The 18,763-nt window shown below is 39.1% G+C and overlaps 1 protein-coding gene across 5 annotated transcripts in view; it reads right to left on the bottom strand.

Annotated features, from left to right (window-relative positions):
* The window catches only part of OPHN1 (oligophrenin 1), a 601,618-nt gene that overhangs the window by 241,134 nt on the left and 341,721 nt on the right, over positions 1–18,763 (bottom strand). For all 5 annotated transcript variants that reach the window (XM_061178511.1, XM_061178510.1, XM_061178507.1 and 2 more), the window contains 5 exons: positions 15,352–15,443; positions 10,385–10,463; positions 7,956–7,989; positions 7,355–7,417; positions 5,860–5,934 (listed from right to left, as the gene is read on the bottom strand). In XM_061178511.1, the coding sequence (XP_061034494.1) occupies positions 5,860–5,934; positions 7,355–7,417; positions 7,956–7,989; positions 10,385–10,463; positions 15,352–15,443 (343 nt within the window). The remainder of the gene's footprint in view (positions 1–5,859; positions 5,935–7,354; positions 7,418–7,955; positions 7,990–10,384; positions 10,464–15,351; positions 15,444–18,763) is intronic.

Below are 18,763 nucleotides of genomic sequence, written 5' to 3' on the forward strand. Positions count from 1 at the left end.
GAGAGTGTCATACAGAGTGAAGTAAGTCAGAAAGAGAAAAACAAATATCACATATTAACACATATATGTGGAACGTAGATATATGGTACAGATGAACCAGTCTGCAGGGCAGCAATAGAGAGACAGATGTAGAGAACAAACATATGGACACCAAAGGGGGAAAGCGGCGGGTGGGGGGGTGGTGGTGGGATGAATTGGGAGATTGGGAGTGATAATATATACACTAATATGTATAAAATAGATAACTAATAAGAATGTGCTGTATAAAAAAATAAAATAAAATTCAAAAATTCAAAAAAAAATAAAAGCATTGCTTAAAATAATGAATAGAAAGCAAGGGATATGTGAAGAATGGGATAAAAGAACAAATAAAGAGAGATAAACATTAGCCATAAACACCAGTGTCTATCACATAGTAGGCATTCAATAAACACTGGGTGAATCAATGAATGAGATGGAGAGAATTGCAAGACTGGTCTAAAGAAAAGGAGAAAAGTGTGATAAGTCAAGACAGAAGGAGGCAGAAGACAATAAGACCTGTAAGAAAATGAAAACAAATGAAGTTTAGACAGAGGAAATGAGGTATATACTCCACATCAGGAAAAGGAATACTTTTACATTATCCCTAAGTTAATATATTTTCCTTACATGCATCATAGAAATATATGAAAGATCTTGGTTCAAGAAACAGGCTATTTTATTCCAAGGGGAATACTGTGATTTCTCTTTTATACTGTTTTATGTCCTTGTGCTGCCAGTAGAGATCAACAAGACCCTGTATCTGGGATATTCCAGAGGTTACTCTGAGAGGAAAATGTATGACTATGTCCATGAACTACAGCTGCTGCAAGACTCTAAGCTCTGCGAGGAAAGGAATTTTTGTCTGCCTTGTTCTCTGCTGTGTACTGACCACCTAATACAGTGCTTAGCACATAGGAGACAAGGAAAATGGGCATCCTCTAGGATCTGGAAAAGGCAAGGAAAGAGATTATCTTCCAGAGCCTCCAGAAGGAATCCAACCCTGCCAATATCTTGTTTTAGCTCCATAAGACTGATTTTAGACCTCTGACCTCTTAAACTGTAAGAGAACAAATCTGTGCTGTTTTAAGCCACTATGTTTGTGGCAATTTGTTACAGCAGCAATAGGACACTAACGTGAACAATTCCCTGGTTCCTTACTCATGGTGAGATAACTGAAAGACTGTCCGTATATCAGAAACCCAGCAGCATGGAGCAAGTTGGGTGAGGGGGTTGCCAGATTCATATGTCAGCTTAATTTATTTTCTGTACATTAAAATACCCCTGAAACAAAAATTCTTATCCCACCTTTCACATATTGACAGAAATGCTAAGAAAGGGCAATATGTTCGTTGGGAACTAAAGATGAATTTGACCTCAGATATTCAGATCTTGAGAAAACAATAGAAAAAATATTCAGTCTACAAACTTTATTTCTAAAAGTTTTTGAAGTCAGCTTCAAAACTAAAGAAAAATAAGAAATAATTTTTAAAGGACAACATTACATATATATGGTAAATTCTTTCGGCCTTCAGCAGTACTGGTTCAAAGCAAGCATAATCTGAGAATAATCCAAGTATCTAGGTTAGTAAGTATAGTCATGATTAATGTATAGAACCTACATGAATTTTTTAAATATATGTACACACACAGATCTGGACTTAGGAATAAAGCATTTTGATATGTATTGAAAGTTAAAGCTCCACACTATTCTAGAGTATAATAAAAACTATTAACATATAGAATTGCTTTAAAGATTAATGCATAGAGTTCAAGTTCTGGGACTACTGAAGTGGAGTATAACATGGTTTTGTTTTATTTTCTAATGGACTTCTTTCTCCTTCAGCCAAAGAGCTCATATAATTTGAAGTTGCTTCTGTTTAATATATACTTATTATCTATTTGTCTAAATATACATGAGTTTAATACTAAAGTTAAGTTTTCAGGTGCTGAATACTTTGCATTAAGTATGGAAATAAAAAATGTCTACTATCATCCATGTGTGCACGTTTCTACTCTATTTAACTCTCTACATATGATTATATTAGGTGATATTCCACTTGGTTTCTGAAAATAAAATGTATTTTCTTCTAATAGCATGAATGTGAAAGGAGAAATTTAAATACCTAAATAACATCTTAGTGATTAGTTACTTCACTCACCATGCCAACTTCTCCTCTGTTTAGTTCAGTAGGCCTCTGTCATGGTAATAGTATTGTAGGAACAATGCTTTTCTGTGTATGGTTTCCTAGCCAGGTTCAACTTCATCAAGGACTTCTGTTAATATATCCAGTTTCTTTGCCCTCCATGCCCCATCTCACCCCTCTGCTCCAGTCATTGTAAAACACTTAGTCTCTGAAGCACAACATGATCTCAGAGTTCCATTGAAGGAACAGTTACTGAGTTACCACAGTGTGCTAGGTACATTGGCATTATCATGAGCATAATTATGATTATCAAGATTACAATGATAACAGTAGGCATTATCATTAATGAAATGCCTATGACTTGGTAAAGGGTGAAGAAGCAGAACTCTTAGATGTGGTACCAAACTGCCTCTGAGGTAATCAAATTAGTTTCTCTGTGACCAAGGTAGTTTTTGATGGATCCAGCACAAGTGAAAACTATTCCTCACTGTTTGTAGGATCTACTAACATAGGGCATCATGCAACAATCTAGGGTAGGGGAGAACTGTGACTAACCAACCAACAGACTGATTGAAAAATAATTATTAATTGTGGATATATCCCCTTTAACTTAGTGTTATATTATATTTGCCAAAAAGACAGATTTTCAGGTAGGGGAAGTATGGAAGGCTCTAGTAAACAACAGAAGAAAGCCCACAGTTAAGTGTTATAGAAGATGCCATAGAGAAAGTAGTCTGCAGTCTGCAGATTGTTTGGGTTAAAAAAGTGGCTGGAAGTGTCTTTTTGACTAGCAAAGAGCATGAGACCTAAGGAAAGAAGTAAGGAAAAGATATCATGCTGGCAAAAGGAAATGAATGCTCTTTCTCCTGGATAAATCATGGTGAGCCTACATGAAGCCAAGGCAGCCAATTCGTAGTGGTATGGGAAAAGATCAGGATAGGTCAAAAGAAGCAGGGCAATTTTGAGTATCCCAGTGAGAATCTCCAGAAGACATAACACGAAAGAAGCTTAGAAGGGAGGTCTCTTTACATATTTATAGATTATACGCTAGCTGACAGACAGTCTTCTCCATAGAATGTAAGTCCCACAAAGATAGGAAATACAAGTGGTGTGTTCAGTGTTTAAGCTATAGCCCTGAGTGTAATGCCTGGCCCTTTGTAGATACTCAAATATTTGCTAAATGAATAAATAAATGAATGAGGATCATCACCAGATCTAGAATTTCTTAGATCTGGGGCAGGGATCAGGGTTTACCAGTTTTATGCATACATAAGTAAATTAACACTGTTTTATAAAATACTTATAAATATTTTTATTCAGAATATAAATATTCTGAATATAATAGACTATTGTCTATTTTTCAGATATTCTTATGAGTACTGATATTTGGAGGTTGATGTTGAACACATGCACTACACCAGCCCAGCCACTTTCCATGATACTTTAACTGAATTGTACTGTCATGTGTGATTTGAATGAACCATTTCAGTCCTATTGAAGCCTGTAACAGAATCAGTAGGATGCCCACCATGGCGGTTCTTTTAGCTTATTATACATCAGGTAGAAGAATGTAATGATACTGGAAACAGAATTCTAAATAGTTCAATAATTTTTCAGAGACTAAATATCCTGGGCCATGCTGTCAACTGTTTTATATATGAAAAGTGTCCTTTAGCTTATAAAATGCAATGTAAATTGGCCAGGAATAACGCAGCTTAAATTTTTAAAAGTCAACAGTGTAAAATGATAAATAGAAACAGATATTGAGGTACCAATGATGTAATCCACAATGCAAAATCTCCATAACTGTTCTTACTGGATGCTGCAGCACCCTCAAGTGTTAATAGATTAGGATGTCAGGTCTGCAGGTTTGTGGAAGGTAAGCTATGCATTACAGAAAAGACCAAAAATATATGCTTTATCCAAACTGCAGCTTTCCACACTCAATTCGTTCTCTGACACTTTATGAGAACTGAGCTTACCAGATAGTTCACCACCATTCACAAAAGGAAGAAGAACAGGTTTTCAGGAAGAGATAAACAATGAGTTTAGTTTTGGACATGTAAAACATAGGTACCTGTGGAACATCTATGTACAGAGATCTTGCGCAAAAATTCCAATACTGACTTCCTCAGCCTTTGGAGCTTACTGCCTCAGCCATGATCAGTTTTGTCCACTTATCAGAGTGTGCTACACAGATATAATCATTCCAATGTGTGCCATGACCTAAGTACGTTGAGAAGCACAGGTCCAGTGGGAAACTGAATCCATGAGTTTAGAACTCATGAGATGATGTCTGGACTAATGATTTTTGAGTGCTGAAAGCAAAGAGGTGCTAGTAAAAACCACAAAGAGGAACTTCCACTCCTGGCCATGTTGGAGTAACTGGGACCAGACTTCCCTCCTGTTGTAACAATTAGAACACAGGACAAAATATATGAAATAGCTGTTTGTAGTCATTGAATAACATACAGTATAAGACTATGACTCTGAAAGAGGGGAAAAAACAAGAATAAGCCCTACCATCGCCATAGCTTGCTACCTGAAAACACTTTCTGGATGGTAGCATGGGGAGTGAGAGCCCAAGCTGAGCATGCAAGTCTTGCTCAGTTGAAGAGACAAAGATCAAAGTTCAGAGTTCAGAGAGGTTCAAAGTTCAGAGAGGCTGAGGAAACTAGAATTTGCAGAGCAGAGTACCAGAGAAGAGGGAGCTATGTAAAAAAAGAACTGAAAAACCCCTAGCTATGGGTCCCCTTGAGTCTGTTATTGAATATAAATCCTAGTGCCTAGGATGAAAATCCATGAGTCTAGGCAAAGAAATACCAAGAAGCTTTAAGCTGAAGAATACCCAGAACTCACCCAAAGCTGGCAAATGTTTAAGTTCCAATAACTAAGAATGAAGAGACAAAAGAAGTCAGACCTTAGATATAAGGCTAAACTAGCCAGGAAAGGATACTTTATATCTATCCTAACAAGCTTAAAAATAATCCTCAAAATGGATCAAGCTGCTCCACAAATAACTGCCTGCAATACAAAATTCAACACTCTTAAAAAGAAGTCAACGAAATTGAAACACTCAAGTCATGATGTCCAGTATCCAACAAAAATGACTAGACATATGTATAAAAGAAAAATATGATCCATAGCCAGGATAAAAATCAATCATTAAGAAAACATGTAGAAGAAGAAATGAAGGGGGGCAAAGATAGCATGCTGGGAAATACCCAGACAAGATTTAAAAGGTAAGAAAAAGAAAAAGGACCTGACAAGAGTCACTTGAAAGGAATAATACAAGATGTTAGAAGAATCAAGAGACCATTGAGTCACAGAAGTCATGTAGGGAGAAAGTTTCAAAAAAGAGAGAGTGGTCAACAAGGATATCAAGCAAGATAGAGACTGAAAAGAGTCCACTGGATTTCACAAGAAGGTGCCTTCTAAGCCTGGCCAGAGTAGTTCCAATGGAGAGGTTGGGGTAGAATCCAGATTGCAAAGGGTTTGAGGAATGAATAAGATGTTTCAAGGCAAGATGGTCTCTGACTCAGGATAGGCAAATAAGTGTACATTTTATGTTTGAAAATATTTTTTAAAATATATTCTACAACCTTCTTTAGCAATGTCTCCTTTCTCTTATAGCCACATTTCTTCCTAATACACAGACAACTCCCAAAAAGAATTATGAAATAAAAATTGTTACCAAAAAAGGCATTCAGCAACTTCTGAACCTGAATATTGCTGCCCACGGTACGGTACAATCCCTCTGTCTTGATCCCTAGGGAAAGAAAACCAAGTCAGTTTTATTTATATAGCTAGAGCTTTCATCTCCCTCAGGGTAGAGAAAGTAGGTACTTACACAATGGAGTCAGTTCAAACAGGAAAGGGTCTCCCTACTCTCTCCAATCTCTCCAGCCCTCCCCTGCAATAGGGGAACAGTCCTGAAACATCTCTGTAAATTATTCTTTTCATACTTTCATTTGGATTGTACCAAGCCCTCATTAACCTGAACAGAAAAGAACACACTCTATAGTAAATAGAAGAAAATGCTCAATTGAGTAGCAGCGGATGGCTGAGAATGGTGTTACCATCTTGTCAAGGAACTAGGGTTTAGTTGAAAAAGGAGGAAATATGAACCTTCAAATTGCCCCTGAGCAGTGGTATAAAGTAAGAGAGGCCTACAGTGTGGCAGATGTGAAGCAAACAGCCATTTTTTGCATGGAGAAAGATTGAAGCAACTTAAAAAAAAAAAAAAAAAAAAAGAGGCCTGGCTCATACACTACACTTGCCTACATTCAAAATATTCTCAGAGAGAAACAAGAAAGTATCGTCAACCTGGAAAAATGCTGATGCCACATTTGCCTGAATTTAACTTTGCCCACCAAAATTTTCAAATCAATATGTATTGTGGCAGAAACTGAACTCTTGTTTATTTAGGATGGAACTATCATAACACTACTTGAAGAGTGCCAGATAGTATTTGAGAATATTTTATAAGCCATTTGAAGCTCTTTATCTTTAAAAGCAGGAAACCACAAATTATCCAAACATGGTTAAATACCACTGATTTGCAATTTGCGGAAATTTTAAAAATTGTGTCTAGTACTCAAGGTTTATAAACAGTCTCCTTTCCTAAAACGGGTCCTGACTAATAGATGATATCATTGTTCCTTTAGAGAAATTGCCCAGGAAAAATTCAGAATGACCAGATTTTGCCATTTGCAGCAACGTGGATGGACCTGGAGGGTATTATGCTAAGTGAAATAAATCAGACAAAGACAAATACTGTATGATATCATTTACAGGTAGAATCTAAAAGATAAAATAAAACTGGTGAACATAACAAAAAAGAAACAGACTCACAGATATAGAGAACAAACTAGTGGTTACCAGTGGGGTTGGGGGGAGGGGAGGGGTAAAATAGAGGTGGGAATTAAGAGGTACAAACTATTATGTATAAAATAAATAAGCTACAGGAATATATTGTACAACACAGGGAATATAGCCAATATTTTATAATAACTATAAATGGAGTATAACCTTTAAAAATTGTGAATCACTATGTTGTATACCTGTAACATATAATATTGTACATCAACTGTACGTCAATAAAAATTAAATAAATAAATAATAAAACCATGTTTAAAAAAAAGAATGACCAGATTCAAACACTGCTAAGGCTATGGTTCATATCTTACCTTTGGTCTCAATGACATTGATGCACTTCCTAACAAACTTGAACCCCACTTCGTTCAGCTCCACTGTTTCAAGCAAAAGAAAGCAGAGTTAGATTCTGCTGTAATAAACCTCACCTACCAAGCATTCAATGATCTTGCTAAGAGACTGCAGTGAGAGAACTAGGGGTTTGGTTGCTCTTCTTCAATCACCCTTAGATGGAAAGATTCCTCATTCAGGGGAGAGGGTGGTTAGAGTTTTTACTCTTATAACACAAAATGCTTTTACTTGACCCTTTGCATTATGTCTGCTTTAGGCATGAGCTACATCAAATGTGAAATGTGAGGCTGGAAATGCACACAATTTCTATCATGTGTCTAGAAAAAGAAGGATATAATGTGTTTCTCTATATTACTACTACTACCCCACCCATAAGCTAAGATAAAGTGACTTCCTTAATTCAATCAATAAACACCTTTTAAAAAAAATAGGCCTGAATTTCATTCCATACAGAGGTATCCACAAATACACTTGCATCAATATTACATATCATTGATGATAGCATTTACTGTGATTAGGACAGCTAACAGTTCATAATGTCAGTAGATCAGAAATTTGACTCACTTTCTTCCTGTTTCGTTATAGGGCTGTGATAGATCTACAAAAAAAGAGACAGAAAGAGCCATGGTTATTGTGAATCACTATAGGTAAGTACAGCAAATACTAAATATCTTTCCCCAAATAAGCCATCAAAACCATTAGCGACTTTAAGGCTTTAACAAGAAAGAAAGTGGGCTAAACAGAATCATCTTTGCCTAGGTCCCTAGGAACAGTTGGATTAACAATCCCTGAAGATTACACTGGATTTCATACAGTTCACTGCAGTTGTAGCCTACTCATCTTAGACATTTACTTATGTAAAGCTTAGAGAATTTTTCTGATGGAGCAAGAGAGCATGAGAGAAAGAAAGTGATTTTCTCATGGATACCTGGGTAATTGGCATTGATGGTAAAATTTAAATATTCCTAATACCAACCTCCCCGCCCAGAGACATTAATGGGTGTTTCCCTGTAGAAAGGCAAGTGCCCATCTGAAAGAGATCCATGCATTCACCAAGATTTCTCTGAGCCATCTTGAAGTATGCATTGTGATATCTATGTGAGAGACCAAAGAGGAGATCCTTGACCCTTGAAGCCTAGTCTTGGCTCTACCTCTACCTCTACCTCATTATGAAACTTAGGCGTGTCCTTTTCATTCTCTAGACTTCAAAATTCATATCTCTAAAATGATCAGGGTTGGAGTAGATGTTCCTTCAAGTCCTGATCTTCTTTGACACTTTAAGCAAAGGCAAGCATACTATGTATAAGATCAATGAATTGGGGGGGTTAATAAAGCAGTGACAACATTAGCAATGTGAGGCTGCAGGAAATAAGTCCTCTATATGCCATCTATATAGTTTGCTTTAAAAATCTCTCCTTTTAAAAGAAAATTTTCTCCCCATGTGTGTATGCCAATGGATATTTCATTGAGAGAGGTTTCTGTGCTTGGCCAGCCCCTTTTCACCACTGCTATAAACAAGATATTTGTGAAACGTCTCTCATAATCAAGTTGGTAAGGATCCACATGCAGTGGGCCCATGTTCTAACATCATTCTCCACAAAAAGCCATCTGTATCCTTTGATTTTTAAAACCCTAAAGGGAGAGCAATTTCAGGAGAGGGAATTAAGAGAAAAATGATTTACAATATCGTAAATTAACTATACTTCAATTTTTAAAAGTAAGAAGAAAGAAATATGAACAACAAAAAAGAATAAAATGCCTTGCTGAGCTTCCTACTATCCTCCTAAAGAAATATCACAGGCATGTAATAGTTAAGCTCCAGGTTTCTGGGAGGGGAGGAAGGGGAGAAAGGCCCTGGCCTATTTTCTGGATGACAGTCCTCACAACACCACTTCTCTCCTGCTACCATCTTGGTTGCTATTAATGCAATCTGGCATCTGGGCACTCCTCTTTAGTCTCCAAGGCACTGAAAACACACAGAAAGAAAGCCCTGTAATATATTTCCCCTCTTAGCAAGTTTTTGCCTTGCATAAAGCAAGAAGATTGGACTGTATCCAAACACTGTTGAATTTCAGTAGGTTTGTACCCAACCTTCAGACCAGTCAGAAGCACCTCAACCTAATACAGTACATTATGGTTGACAAACTGGCTTTCAACTGATTTTTCAAATCAACTCTGTGAGGTAGGTAGAACAGAAATTATTAAAGCCATTTTACTTAAGAGAAGAGAACAGTCTCAGAGATTAAATAACTATCTCAAGATCACACAATCATTGAATGGCAGAACCAGATCCAAATCTAACCTTTTGGGATTCCAAGACTAGGAAGCTGATATTATTTCATATGCCACGAGAAGAAACCTACGCAGAAGATACTGAAGAGAGAAAATGCTTTTCAGTGACCTCTGACTGTTCATATTGGTCTTTCTATGATAATCACTAGCCTTTTAAAAGTATTACTTGTCATCATATGTAACAGTGTTCTAAATGGAGTGGTGCATCCTGGGATATAGGATGGCAATGCCATCTCCTGCCCTTAAAGAGAACAAGCTGACTTGGGGATGTAAGGGAGGGGCAGCAAAACCATTTTGAATAAAATCTTAATAAATGCTTGTTCACAACCATGGAAATTATTTTCCATCCTTATATATGAACACATATTAATGTTATAAACTGCAAAAAGGCTTAATTTTCTTTCTTAAGATTTTGTGGGCATGGCTGCATAATCTAAGACCAGAGCAAGAAGCTGAGAGACCTGGATTCTAGGCCCATTGTGATGCCTTTCTGAGAGTGATCCTAGAGAAGTCTTTCACCCTCTCTGGAACTCAAGTTGCCTAACTTGTTAAAAAAGAAATGTCAACTCAACAATTCCTTCTACCTCTAAAATTTTGAGTATCAAAGATCTATCACCATTTAATTATCCTGGACCCACTGCTACCACTAGAGCGACACATATACTGGATTATGTTGCTGAGGTTTCCCCAGGATAACTTACAGGTTCTTTCCCATCCATGGCCTCCATCCATAGTCTTCTGTTAGCTTCTGAAAGGGCTTGCAGAGTGATGGTTCCTGGCCTAAGGAAAAAATGACAAGTTGAGAGCAGAAAAGTCACCTGAGAGAATGGAGTCTTGTGATCTAGGGTCCCTCTCAGCCCTGGGAGATATCAAACTGATCAGGCACAGGGATATAGATTTCCAACTTCTCATAATCTGTTTTACTCAGAAAAACAATGGAACTTAGAGAACAGTAACTTTGGAAACACTGGTGGAGGTGGTATCTTGGTGGCCTCATGCCAGAATTGGACAAGGAAATAGGAAGGCAGATACTGACACCTCACCATAATACACACTTAAACTGGCCGCACTGTGCTTGAGCCAAACTGAGGCTCACCCTGCCTCTCTCTCTTGGAAGCCAGCCATTTGGTCTGGGCTCTAGGGGTTCTGAGCATGTTCATTACGGGCACGTTCATCTATCAGGAAAATGGCTTGCTACTTCTACCACCTAGGATGTCCAAGGAGCATTTCAGTTGGAAATAAGTCAACAACATGCACAATGGCTCAGCCACAGGGAGGAGGCCTTTTGGCCGATTTAAGCAAGCTTATGAATAACAATGACAACTAATAGTTATTGAATGCTCACCAGGTGCCAGGTTCTTTTCTAAGTACTTTATAGGTATTAATTCATTTAATCTACACAGGAAGGCTATAAAGCAGGGACTATAGTAATCCCTATTTTATAGAAGGGGAAACTGAGGCACAGAGAGGTTACCTAAGTTCACACAGTGGGTAAATATAGAGCCAGGATTTCAATTTAGGAATTTTGGTCCAGCAGCCATGTTCTTTCTTAACTAATGCACTATAAGGCCTCTTCTGCATGGCAGATGACTTCAAATCTAATTTTATTTTATTTACTTGCAGTAACTATAACTACATACCCAGAGATACCCCAATTTGGTATACTCTGTTCTTTTTACACCTTCAAAACCAAACTGGAATTTGGGGATTGACCATAATATTGCAGGTATAAGGTCTCTTCCATTCTCTGTGTAGTTGTGCCATTATGAGATGCTTGTTACTCTCACTCCTTCTACGTTAAGATGAGACCTCTCTCAGAGTCATGAAATGATAAGAGCAATTACAAGAGAGTTCAGTGGAAAAGTCACTGTGCCTCAGTTTCTTTATCCATAAAAATGTTGGAGCAGACAAGCTGGGAGGTCCTTTCCAGTTCTGATATCATGAGATTCCTGTTCTACCTGTCCTTCTGTCTCTTATTCCATTAAAGTACTCCTTAAAAAAGGAAAGAAAAAAAAAAGAAAAAGCAAGTCATTAACTAGAATGAATCGTTCTTTTTTCTGCTCTTTAGCTGTTTGGGCACAATTACACTTTACAGGATTTGCTACTGAACTAGGGATATTAGCTAACATCGTCATCAGTTAATGAAAAGGAATTCTGAATTCTAGGTGTCCTTGGGAGCTTATAAGCATTGTGACCACCTATCGACCCATGCCAATTTTTTCCTCACAGACTCAATTTATAATATTCAATAAGACTAAACCCTTAAGTAAAAAAAAAAAAAAAAAAAAAAGGAAAGCCCCCAAATGATCTTTAAGCCAGAATCAACTGAAAACCAGGACTTGGCTTTGGGCACTGGATTCTTTCAAGTTTAACTTTTTCTAAGAAACATCCAACCTTTTGGATATATCTTATGGGGCTAGAAAGTCTAGAAATCTTTGTAAAAACAGCTACGCAGCTGAATCCTGAAGCCAGAAGGAAGGAGAGCAAGCAATGGGCAAAAAACATAAAAGCAGATGCTGTAGACTAGATAGGATGTTAAGCCCATTCTAGACTCAGTTTCCCTACTTGGGAAACCAATAAGCTGGTATGTGTCCTCTCTTCACCATACGGAGAAGCTGAAAGAATAAATAAGTGACTATTCAATAAGCATTTGGAGATTCTTGGGTGCTATCGAAAGTCAAATTCAAAGAAAAATACTGCTAAGAACAAGACGACAAAGTAGAGAGTATGACTTCTAGTCCAGGCTTTTCCATTATGACTTTAGACAAATCCTTTGCCCACCCTGAGGTCTGAGTCACTCATCTAAAACAAAAAGGCATATACAGCATATTTGCTGTAGAGTCCAGTGGTTAAGAGTATGACTTGGAAACTAGTATTCCTGGATTTGGATCCTAGCTCTAACATTTAATAGCTGTATGACCTAAGTGCTTAACTTCTTTCTGTCTCCTTGTCTTTGTGAAATTGGGATAGTAACATCCCCTACTTCATGTGACTGATGAAGACTAAAGGAAATTATACACTTAAAAGGCTGAGAATGGTGCCTGGCACATAGAGGTACTCAGAGAATGTTAGCAGTTGTTGTCATCATCATCGTCACTGTTGTCATTATTACTATTATTATTGCCCTTCAAGTTCTGATGGCCTATGAGCCTGTGGCTTCAAATATTGGTAGGAACACTAATAAAAAAGTTATCCTCTATTCTGGAAATAGAAAAAGGGACTCAAAGACTCCTTTGTTCTATCCCACAGGGAACATGAGTAAAGGTGCCTGATGTCTACTGGGAGGCCTGTCTCTGCCCCTTATATCTGATTGACCAGCCAGGAAAGCAAATGCAGATGTCACATCACTCAGAAAACTCCACATGCACAGAGGTACCTCAGCATCTGTTCATTATTATATTTGACCCTCTATTTCACAACATATTTATTCTCCTTATAATAGACAATGGAATAAAATTAAAAAGAACATGGGGTTTGGAGACCGAAAGACCAGGGTTTGAGCACAGCCTTGCTACTATGTGACTTTGATTAGGCAAGGCAGTTAAATATATACAAGTTAATAGTCTCCTCACCTGTTAAATGAGGGAATGTTTTTTAAAGTGCCCAATATGTGGCAAGTAAAATCATAGATACATTGAAACTTTAATTCCTGGGTTCTATTCTCAGAATTCCTCAGCATTCTTGGTTAGGGAAAAACACATTTAAAAATGAATACCAAATTCAGTATCTACCATGAGCTATACATAGCACTAGATGCAAGATATATAAAGATGAGTTGGTCTTAGCCCCTAACCTTAGGGCCAAACTGTTTGCAAATGCTTTGAGTCTATGGGAATATTACTTGCAAGTGGGTGGCAAATTTAAGCTGAAAAGTGAATCAGAATGGAACTAGACACAGAAAATTTTAATTTCATTTATGTACATTGATGCTGCATAGCCAAAGACACTAAAGGTTCATGAAAAGGAAGACACAGCCAACAGTCACTTTCCCCTTCCTACTGGGCCTGAAGCTGTGGGGGAAAATGAGTGACAGCCTTATGGTTATCAGTAACAATGTTTACAATTACAGCCGTCTTTGATTGAGGCCATCCATTCTTTTTTTTTTTTTTTTTTTTTTGGCTGTGTTGGGTCTTTGTTGCTGTGCGCGGGCTTTCTCTAGTTGCGGCGAGCGGGAGCTATGCTTTGTTGTGGTGTGTGGGCTTCTCGTTGTGGTGGCTTCTCTTGTTGCGGAGCAGGGGCTCTAGGAACACGGGCTTCAGTAGCTGTGGTATGCAGGCTCAGTAGTTGTAGCACACGGGCTTAGTTGCTCCGCGGCATGTGGGCTCTTCCTGGACTGGGGCTTGAACCCGTGTCCCCTGCATTGGCAGGTGGATTCTTAACCACTGTGCCACCAGGGAAGCCCAGGACCATCCATGCTTAACAAAGAAAGCATATAGATTCATAAACAGAAATTTTTTAACATCTTTATTGGAGTATAATTGCTTTACAAAGTTGTGTTCGTTTCTGCTGTATAACAAAGTGAATCAGCTATACGTATACATATATCCCCATATCCCCTCCCTCTTGCGTCTCCCTCCCACCCTCCCTATCCCACCCCTCTAGGTGGTCACAAAGCACCGAGCTGATCTCCCTGTGCTATGCGGCTGCTTTCCACTAGCTATCTATTTTACATTCGGTAGTGTATATATGTCCATGCCACTCTCTCAACTTCGTCCCAGCTTACCCTTCCACAAACAGAAATTTAAAATGGGGAAATGGACTAATAGTTACTTATTCCCAGACAAAAAAATGCCTTATTTTCTTAATCTGATCTATATGATTCCAGTCACTAATAGTTTTGTTCATATGATATTGTAATTCAACCTTCAAGTTCCTTTCTAGTAATCTGATCATTTTGTTAAATTCTACTGTATTACTTAGTGCCTAATACATGGAAATAATGGACTGAAATAAAATAAACACATTTACTCACTGAATTTTGGATCAACCTCCCAACTATATAACATGCCTTTTTCCAAAGTAACTCCAAATGCTCTCATTTTAAAATTTAAAAGTTAAATTCCCCTCTGATAAAATTGCCCAGGTTGAAAAAACAAAAAGAGGGCACTGGAGAGAAACAAATGCAACAAAGTCCAAAGTTTGCAAGCTTTGGCTGAAATCAGAAAGTTGATAATCAAACTATTTCCACTTTACATAAATATCTGCAAAGTAGGAAAATCTGTATCATGTTTGTACCAAATGGGGAAAAAAGAATCCCCAATACCACTACCACCCTCCATCCAATCTACCTCCCCTTAAATATGTGTTCCAATTCATTTGTTCTTGTATATTAGGAAATAAAAAAGAATGAGTTTTGTTACCCTGTCCTTTTGTAGCATCACCAAATGTTGACCTTTTGCATATATAATAGCAAATTAAATCCTAGGAGTAACTTGTTCTGCCTAAAGCAAGTGAGGCAAAGCTGACTGAACCTTGAATAGAGAGAACTAGCTCTGGGCCAGCTCTAACAGGGATCCCTGAAAGAGCAGTCAGAAGAGCCAAGACAATGATGTCATGAATAATTTTGCTCATTTTTATCAACAAGAGATGGCAGAGGAAAATAAAATACCTACCCAGGCTCAGCATCTGGCACATGGGGACATTGTCAATTCATATCAGCACAGCTTACCTTTCATTAGCTTCTATATCAAAACAGAATCTCTTGTCGATAGACTCCGTCTTCCTTCTCACGCAGTACTTCAGGGTTAAGTCCAAGGGTCCCTGATATAAGAAAAGGATTAATAGCCAGCTTGAAAAAAAATACATAGAAGCTTCTTCTGCCTACCGCAGCATCCTCAGTGTCACTTGGAAGGCATCTCTCAGGGCAGCGGGAACAATGTTTAGCCTCACTGAGAACCTTGTCCCCTCAAATGGTAGTTGCAGCAAGGTGGCAGATGGTTTCTCTCTGCTCCATAAATCAATGGCTGAGTTCAGGAGAAAATGCTCAGGATAAGACATTGCTCTTTTCCAAGCATGATATATTAAATAGGAAACTCATTATACAACATGTAAAGGGGAATTCAGGAGAAATGGGCTGCCCAAATGCCATTAAGTGTACAAAATAAAATTTCGTGAGGCTTCTAGGTAGGGAGGTGGCAATGGGTAAGTGGCTTTCTGCAATCTTCCTTCCATTAAAGTGGCAGATAGAAGAGGGGAAGAAAAACATTTTTGGTTCCCCACTTCCAGAGTCTTTAAGATGATGGGAATTACAAAAGCAATATCTCCAAAGATAGGGCAGGAGTAGGGAAAATAGGCATATTTGTGTAATGGTCAAGGTGGCATTTGGTATTTCATATGTGCAGGATAGTGTGGCCCACCTGTCTTGTGGGCACATAACAAGGCCATAGAAATCCACTGTGTCTACAGATTAAAATTCCCAAAATCCCAACATAGTTCAGTTCCCCTCTATTAACTCAACAGAGACAGTGGGGTATAGGAAAGAGAAGTAATGTTTATTGATCACCTACTATGTGCCACATATTATGCTAGATATTTTTAAACCACTTTTCTTCATAACAACACTCAGAGGGAAGTGAACCTCAGAGAGGTAAAATGGCTTACCAAAAGTCACCCAAGTCGGTATAGCAGAAATAGTAATAAACTAAGAAGTTTAAAACCTTGGGTCTTGTCTAAGTTATGCCATTTACTAGCTATGTGGCCCAGGGTAAATATTCTTCCTCTCTGAATATAAACTTCACAACCTATTAAATAGGAATAATACTATCCACCTTGCTGTCTCGAATTCAGAAATACTGCCCAAGTGCCAGGTTTGTGCCTAAGCACCATACCATCCAAACTGGTCCATACAGCTGATCATCCAGTACTTCCCTCTCATTGTCACACTCAAGCCCTTTGCAGGTCTATCCTTTTACCTGTTCCTGCACTATAGAAACAAAACTCTATATTCACCTTTCAATCTGCCTTCCCAACCCCAACACTTAGGATATCAAGCATTGTTAGCCTTGCAAGATGAGAGTAATTAACAGTATCATGTACTCACCCTCCCTCTTTAAACTCTCAACTCCTTCAGATTTGGTGAGGTGATGTCAAAGCTTGGGGGACAACACCACTCCAGGTTCACCTCCAGCTACCGTCATCTAGTTTATGTCCCATCAGTGCAAAAGTACTCTTATTTCACACATGTATCATGCTCTTTCATAACTCCAACTTTGCATATACTGTTTCCTCCACCCAAAGTGACTTTATCTATATTCTTTGACTGGCTAAACTCTTAACTTGTTCTGCAACTTGTAGTTCAGCTTTCATTTCCTCAAAAATCCTTCCCGAATACCATATACTGTCTGCTATGTGTTTTCTGCATTGTATTAAAGCTTCTTTTTTTCATGTCTGATTTCCCCACTTGACTGAGATCTCCTCAAGGATGTGGGCAGTGTCTTATTTATCTTTATATCTCTGGTACCTAGTAAAGAGTTAGTGCTCAATAGATATAAACTATATTATCATCCTTGCCATTTTTTCTGAGAAAAATGATACTGAGCAACATTAAGTAATTTACTCAAGATCACAATTTACTAGGCCACAGAACTAGGATTTAAGACTAGTTCTTGAGACAAGAGTGTCCAAGAGGTGGAGTAGGACGACCCTTAGCTCACTTCCTCCCATGGGCACACCAATATTACAATTATTTATGGAGTGATGATCAATGATGAGAATCACCTGAAGGCTAGCAGAAAAGATCTTCTACAGCTAAAGATATAAGGAAGGAACCACAACTAGACAGGTAGGAGGGGCACAGGCATGGTATAGTCAAGGCGCACATCCCTGGGTACATGATCCACAAACAGGAAGATAATTACAATTGCAGAGTTTATCCCTAAGGGGCAAGGGATAAACTGACCCCCATATGGGATTCCTAGTCAAGGGGTCCTGACCCGGGAAGACAAGGCCTCAGAACATCTGGCTTTGAAAGCCAGGGCTTCCTTTCAGGAGGGCCAGAGGGCTGTAGGAAATAGACACTCTATTTTTAAAGGGTGCACACAAAATCTCACATGCTCTGAGAACTAGGACAAAAGCAGTAATTTGAAAGGCACCTGGGTCAAATCAACCTGCTGGTATTAGAGACCCACCCAGAGAGACAGGAGACAACTGGAACTCACCCTAGGGACATAGACACTGGTGGCAGCCATTTTGAGGAGCTAATTCTACTATGAGGAAACAGGTGCTGGAAAGCACCATTTTGGAGTCCCCCTTGTAGCTTATTAATGTCAGACCTGGCCCCACCCACCAGCTAGTTGGCAAAAGTCCTAGGACATGCTAGGCCAAGCAGCCAGCCACAGAGGGATACAGCCCCATCCACCAGCAGGCTAGCAGCAGCAATAGGTCCCCCTGGACTACCCAGCCACTCCAGGACCCAGTGCCATCTAACAGAAAGCACAGGGCTCAGCCCTGCTCACCAGTAAGTGGGCAAAAGCTCCAGGAACTGGCCTTACCCTGTAGCAGGCAGGCAACAGCCCCAGGATACACTGGGCTCCAACACTGCCCAGCAGTGTGCTGAAACTAGCTTTGAGACATACTGTGCCCCACAACCAGCTTACCCAGGATCCAGCCCCACCAAACAGCAGGCTGAAACCAGCCCCTAGACCCCAGCTTGACCCAGCAGCAGCTTGACACCTGCTCTGGGACCCTTCCTTTGGGCTTCACAAGAAGCCAACCAGTGACCTGGCCAAGCCCACCAGTGAGTAAGGACCAGGACACAGCCTAAACTACCATGGGGCAATAACCAGTTCCAGGACTCCCTGGGCCCCACAGCCAACTGCAATGGAACTCAGACCAGCCCACCAGCAGATGGTAGCTTCAGCAGTAGGCAGGGCCTGGCAACCAACCATGGGGGGGTGCCCACCAGTGTGCCCATAATAGTAGGCCCCACCAAAAGAGGAGCCTCTTTTTATATATAAGACATTCTATTCAAAAGCTAGCTGCAGAATATACATTCTTTTCAAGTGCACATAACACTCTCCAGGATAGATCACAAGCTAGGACGCAAAACAAGTGTCAGTAAATTTAAGGAGATAGAAATCATA

The sequence above is a fragment of the Eubalaena glacialis genome, chromosome X, assembly GCF_028564815.1.
Source record: "Eubalaena glacialis isolate mEubGla1 chromosome X, mEubGla1.1.hap2.+ XY, whole genome shotgun sequence".
Lineage (NCBI taxonomy): Eukaryota > Metazoa > Chordata > Mammalia > Artiodactyla > Balaenidae > Eubalaena > Eubalaena glacialis.